Source organism: Orycteropus afer, unplaced genomic scaffold (assembly GCF_000298275.1).
Source record: "Orycteropus afer afer isolate SDZICR_OR568_19922 unplaced genomic scaffold, OryAfe1.0 scaffold00072, whole genome shotgun sequence".
NCBI classification, from domain to species: domain Eukaryota; kingdom Metazoa; phylum Chordata; class Mammalia; order Tubulidentata; family Orycteropodidae; genus Orycteropus; species Orycteropus afer.
The window spans coordinates 5,120,810-5,127,714 of record NW_006921659.1 but is presented as its reverse complement, the minus strand read 5'-3'; the positions used below and the strand labels follow the sequence as shown (position 1 = coordinate 5,127,714).

The 6,905-nt window shown below is 43.0% G+C and overlaps 1 protein-coding gene across 1 annotated transcript in view; it reads right to left on the bottom strand.

Moving 5' to 3' along the window:
• SNX3 (sorting nexin 3) overlaps positions 1-4,704 on the bottom strand; it is a 70,625-nt gene extending 65,921 nt beyond the window's left edge. The window contains exon 1 of the mRNA XM_007940825.2: positions 4,543-4,704. Within this exon, the coding sequence (XP_007939016.1) occupies positions 4,543-4,704 (162 nt within the window). The remainder of the gene's footprint in view (positions 1-4,542) is intronic.
• Positions 4,705-6,905: the final 2,201 nt, after the last annotated feature.

The following is a 6,905-nucleotide window of genomic DNA, read 5'->3' as shown; positions in this document are numbered from 1 at the left end:
TTTTTTACCAGTCAGCTTTACTATTGAGTTTCATATTTTAATATGCCTCAACTGTAAAAGGTTACTTGGTTAAGTACTAAACAAGATGGCCTCTTTTTATACCATACTTGAAGGAGCTCTGTTGGCACTGTGGTTACAGCACTGGGCAATTCAAACCCATCAGCCACTCCATAGGACAAAGACAAGGCAGTGTGCTTCCATAAAGATTTATAGCCTTAGAAACCCTTCAGGCAATTCTACTGTGTCCTCTAGGGTTGCTGTGAGTCAGAATCAACTAGATGGCAGTGAGTTTGGTTTGGTGTCTCAATGAAGGTACACTTCCATGCCAAGTAGTTTTCTTAACAAGGGTTATCTAACTTTAGTTTTAGCAACTCAACTGTACATAAATGCACAGAAAATGTAGTTATCACTGACTTAATTTAGAAGATATATTTAGAAAAAGCTAATCTTTGACTGCTTATTATATGCCAGTCCCTGTGCTAAAGGGATTTATATTCATTATCTCATTTAGTCCAAGAAGATAGATATTATACTTAGCATATCTATTTTATGGAGGGGAAATGGAGCTTAGCAAGATTTTGTACCATACCTTGCTAATAAACTATAAATCTATTATTTGAACCCACAGCTCTCTCAGAGCTCAAGAAAGATACTTAACTTCACTCCTGCTTGAGATGTTGCTTCTATGTGCAATACCAAAAAAACCAAACTTGCTGCTGTGGAATTGGATCTGCCTCATAGTGACCCCTCCTTGGGTTTTGAGGTAGTATCACTATGGAAATAGATTGCCCAACCTGCCTTGCAGTCCAAGGACTGGCTGGTAGGTTTGAACCGCCAGCCTTCTGGTTAGCAGTCAAATGCCTTAGGCACTACGTCACCAGCGCTCTATGTTGTTGTTGTCATGTGCCGTTGAGTCCGACCTGATTCATAGCGACCACTCCATGGGTTTCCGAGGCAGTATCTCTACGGAAGTAGATTGCCCAACTTTCCTTCTGAGGAGTGGCTAGTGGTTTTGAACCGCCAGCCTCCTGGTTAGCAGTCAAGTGCCTTAGGCACTATACTACCAGAGCTCCCCTATGTACAACGGTACATCTTAATTTAAAATCTTCAGGAAATTAAAGTTACATTATAGCACAAACTTTATAACCAATGACTGAATTATCCCTTCAACCTTCTCTTTAATATGGCAAAATAATCCAAGACCCTGAGCTTTCTAAACCTTTAATCATTTATAATGCTCTGTGCTGTACTTACCCATGAGAACAATTTTTAAAAACATTAACACTGCCAATTATTTTCGAAAGCCCAGAGATACTAATCAAGTGATCCTAGTAGTCTTAAGCACTATCCTTAAACTGAAAGATAAATGGAGATTGGGAAACTTGCATTCTAAAGTGCCACCATCCAGATAAAATTACTCTGTGAATTAGAGCAATTTCAATCAGATCCTGTAAAATTGAACATTTTTCTCAAGACCAGAATTAGAGAGTAACTATTAAGATAGTTTAAGAGCCCAAACTCTGGAACATAAAAGAGTTTTCCATAAGGCAAATTTAATAGCAAAAGGGTTAGGGAGAGCTGAGAGAAAAATAGGAATAAATAAAATTACAAAATGATTAACCTACCAATCTTCATAGCCATTCTACCTTAACACAAGAGTGTAATTACTTTAGAAAATCATATGTAGCTTATGTAAGGCCTAATGTCTTACTTCATGGTGTTCTGAGTTTTAAATTAACACGTTACATACTAAGAGAAACCCCAAGGCATCTTACGAGCATTAGAAACTTAATTACATTTTCTTAGTGAGTCTTTAGGAGCTCTGGTAGCATAGTGCCTAAGGCACTTGACTGCTAACCAGAAGGCTGGCAGTTCAAACCCACCAGCCACTGCTCGGAAGGAAGTTTGGGCAATCTACTTCTGTAGTGATACTGCCTCGGAAACCCAAGGAGGGGTCACTATGAGTCGGGTCCAACTCGACAGCACATAACAACAACAATGGGTCTTTGCATTTATGGCTATAATGGCCATTAACATATAACGAATTTGTTCATATAAAAACACAAATCCACGTAGGTGTGCAATTTATTTCCCTGCATTAATCACTACAAAAAGCATAATTTTCTTTCAAATGTAGCAATCATACCATACCCATAGTTGTCAAATCAAATCCTACTCATAGGAACCTCACAGGACAGAAGGAATTCTGGTGATGCAGTGGTTAAGGTATACTGGCTACTGACCAAAAGGTCAGCAATTCAAACCCACCAGCCACTGGAAGAAAGATGAGACCGTCTGATTCCATCAAGATTTATAACCCTGGCAACCCAATGGGGGTCGCTGTGAGTCAGAATCAACTCCATGGCAGTGATTTTGGGTTTACAGTACAGAGTAAACCAGCCCCATACAGTTTCCAAGGCTGTAATTTTTACCTTAGCAGACTGCCACATCTTTCTCCTGTGGATCAGCTGGTGTAATCGAAATGCCCACCTTTCAAGAAGCAGAATGCTTAACCACTGCACCATCAGGGCCTCTGATTATATCATAAACAATTTAAAGCGTGACACCAGCTATTTGGGAATGAGGCATTGTGTTGTTGTTATGTGCCATCGAGTCGGACTCGACTCATAGCGACCCCTCCTTGGGTTTCCGAGGCAGTATCACTACGGAAGTAGGTTGCCCCATCTTTCTTCTGAGGAGTGGCTGGTGGATTTGAACCGCCAGCCTTCTGGTTAGCAGTCAAGTGCCTTAGCCACTATGCTACCAGAGCTCCCAGTGAGGCATCAGGTGTACAGAAATGTAATTATGTTGTTGTCTGGTGTCGTCAAGTTGATTTCGACTCATAGTGACGCCATGTAATAGAGCAGAACTGCTCCATAGCGTTGTCTAGACTGTAATCTTTATGGGAGCTAATTGCCAGGTCTTTTCTCCCACAGAGTTGCTGATGAGATGGAACTGCTGACCTTTTGGTTAGCTACTGAGCACTTAACCATTGTACTACCAGGGTTTCTTTAAACTATCATTCTAGCGTTAATATAATGCACTCAGTAAGATAAACATAAAGTTATCAAATGGAGGAAGTCTAGGCAGGGGATGCCAATTCCATTGTGTGGCAGGAAGTACTAGCTATGGAAATTTAGAAACAGGAATACCAAGTTCTGTTTTAGCACAAAAGAAAAATAAAGAAAATATGTTGGTGAATAAGGGTGAAAGAGGAAATTCTTTGTAGTGAACAACTGCTATATATTTATGACAATCCAAAATCATTCCAAAAATTTAAAAAACTCTCACTGTTTAGGGTTATGTAGGAATGTACTGAAGCCCAGGTTTTGCAGTTCTGCTAAAACCAAACTTCTGATCACTCATATTTTACACATCTATATGGAGGTAAGAGAAACTTGTAACATTAAACTGTTAGTTTCAGATCTTAAAGTTTGATTATTAAGTATTTTTAGTAAGAGAAACTCACAAAAACTAATTCCTTTAAAAAAAAAAAAACTGCTTAAGTTAATGAGAAATTCCTCCACTTAAATATTAACAGTAACTTATGGAAATTTTGGTTACTCTAAAGCCAAAATCTTCTTATGCTTAAGGTCTAATAAAGAAATTTGTTATTGTTTTCAACAGATGGATTCGTTTTATGTAATTAATTTTTAAAGATACTTTCATACACGGGCAAGTTCTTTAATTCTGAACTAAAGTGAAAGTGAAGCACTACTCTCAATTAGCATCTTTCAAATCATATGAATTACTTATTGCCAACAAATACTAGTTATGAAATTATAAGTGCGTGCTTCTACTTCAGCTGATTCCTTCATTCAGTGAAGTGCAAATCTTGAAATTAGAGAGCAAGATCCTCAAATAAATAGGTTTTTCTTAAAGAAGTTGTAGTTTTGGATTGTGAGGTAGGCGACATTCCCCACCTCGGCTTCTGGCACGTCAGTGGCTTAGAATGCTAAGATCTATCCTAGCAGCTCAACGCTTTCCAATTACCATTACTGCCTGCCTCAGCCCTACCATATTGGTGAAGCTTCTGTGACCTCCCATTGAGCTCCGTCACAAGAGTGCACAACCTAGGTTAGCCTGGCGATTCGGGAAGGGCCTGGAGCAACCAGTTTGGCTTGGCCACCTCTGGGAAAATTCTCCAGGAAAAGAAAACTGGGAAGGCTTCAACTTTGCGCAAATAGTCTTTCTCACTCACAGCTCACACCCTTCACGGTGGAGCGCTGTGGTTCTCGAAAGATCTACCCCTTTCCAACCCAAATGTCATTCCAGATCAGTCGCCTTATAGGCAAGAAGCGCTCAACCTACGCTCTCTTCTTCGAGCACCTTCTCCAAGTGCCGGCGCTGGGATCACCACGCAGCCCCCAAATAAACCGCACACCTAGAGGGGCCCTGGCCCACGACCCAGGCCCTCAAAAACCCGGCGGGCTCCGGGCCTTGGCTGCGTGGCCGGCTAGGGGGGGATCTGCTTCTGTGTCGCTGGAGGACGATCAGGGTCGGCGAGAGGGGGCTTTCGAAAAAGGGGAAAGACGGCCTCACCTTGACCCTGATTTCGTAGGTGGTGAAGCGGCCCCTGCCGACCCCCACTGTCTGCGGGTTGCTCACATCGATCTCGAGGAAGTTGCTGGGCGGCCCGTAGGCGTCATTCAGGTTCTGCGGCTTGGTGATCAGCCGCCGGGTGTCTGCCACCGTCTCCGCCATTTCGCTGTTGCAGCCGCCGCCGCTGCGGGCTCCCTCCGCCCCCTACGCTTTCCACCGACGCCGCCGCTGTCGCCCGCCGAGGGGACACCGGGCTCGCGCGCAATGGTCGTGAGGCGAACGAGCACGTAGGATGGGCGTTCACCTCTCGCGCGGAGCTCCTCCCTTTCGGCTACCGCCTGTTAGGGCTGGTGGAGAAACAGCTGACTCGCAGGATCCCGATTCCTTGGCCCCGGGAGGCCCAGTTGAAGCCAAGGAGAAGAGTTGCGGGGTGGGGTGTTGAGAAGAAGTTGTGTCACAGGACTTAAAGTCACTAACGGGTTCCAGCCGTACTACAGTGCCCAGAATGCACCGGGCAAGAGCGTCGCTGCCGCTGGGCTGTGGCTGAGGTGCTGCGGGACTGGGAGGCCTGGGGCGGGTGTTTCCTGTCTTTCTGAGTCGTCTCCGACCTTTGGCGTTGGCAGAAACGTTCAAGGCTTTGGCACCGCCAGAGAAAGCTTAAAAGACAAAATATGCAAGGTTCGGCCATAAATGAAAACAAGACGGTGTCCAGTAACTCGATGACAACTTGTCCATCGTGAACCACTGAAAATGCTATTCTAGATAATCTTTAACAAATGCTTTAAATGTTTATTTTTTACGTAAACCTCAGAGTCTTACCAACACGTGTATGGATTAGTTGAAGACGATGAAATGGGAGACTGGAATTTTTAAAAAATTCGAGAAATCATAGCACCAAGGGCAACCCGGCTTTGAGACAAGTGGGTCCTCTAAAAAAAACACAATCACAAATTGTACACAGGCTGAAACCGGCCTTGAGTGGCCTAGTCAAGGTGACCAGCCACTTTTTCGTTTTCCACAAAAGTTAAAAAAAAAAAAAAAAGCAGTGACCATTTCCACCGCACTTGAAACTCAAATAAGTCATTATTAAAAATAAATTTAGTTGTTTAAAAAAAAGAAAAACTGTTGTCGAATGGGTTCGACTCAGCAACCCCTCTTAGGGTTTCCAAGGCGGTATCTCTACTGAAGTAGCTTGCCCACTGTTTCTTCCGCAGATTGGCTAGTGCGTTTGAACCCCCAGTCTTCTGGGTAGCAGTCAAATGCTTTAGGCACTAAGCCACAAGAGCTCCCATCAAGTCAGTTCCAACTCATAACAACCTTGTGTACAACACAACCTAACACTTGGTCCTGCACTATTCTCATAATTGTTGTTATGTGTTAATATGTCTTGTTGAGGGTCTTCTTTTTCCAGGACCTTCTACTAAGCGTGATGTCCTTCTCCAGGGACTGGTGGTACCTTCTGATAACACATCCAAAGTACTAAGTCAAAGTCTGTCTTTGCTTCTAAAGACCATTCTGGCTGTGCTTCTTCCAAGACAGATTTGTATGTTCTTCTGGTAGTTTATGGTATGTTCAATATTCTTTGCCAATAATGTAATTCAAAGGTCAGTTCTTCAATCTTCCTTATTCAATGTCCAGCTTTCATGTACACGAGGCAATTGAAAATACCATGGCTTGGGCCAGGTGTACCTTAGTCCTCAGAGTGATATCTTTGCTACTGAACGTTTTAAAGAAATCTTTTGCAACAGATTTGCTCAGTGCAATATGCCATTTGATTTCTTCAATGCCACTTGTGTGGGTGTTAATTGTAGATCTAAGTGAAATGAAATCCTTGACAACCTCAATATATTCTCCACTTACCATGTGGTAGCTTACAGGTCTATTGCGAAGATTTTGTTTACTTTATATTGAATTAAGTGTATCTTATTGGAAGACCTTCGTTCATCTCTAATGTTGTTGTTAGGTGCTCTTGCGTCGTCTATGACTCATAGCAACCCTGTGCACAACAGAATGAAGCACTGCCCAGTCTTGTGCCAACCTCACAATCCTTGCTATACCTGAGCCCATCATTGCAGCCACTGTGTCAATCCATCTCGTTGAGGACCTTCCCCTCCTTCGTCAACCCTCCACCTTGCCAAGCATGATATCCTTCTCCAGGGAATGGTCCCTTCTGACAACATGACCAAGGTAGATGAGATGAAGTCTGGCTATTCTCTCTTCCAAGGAGCATTCTGGCTGCACTTCCTCCAGGACAGATTTGTCAGTCCTTTTGGCAAACCATGATACTCTTAGAATTCTTCTCCAACACCACAATTCAAAAGCATCAACTCTTCTTTGATCTCATCTCTAATGGTCAGTAGCAA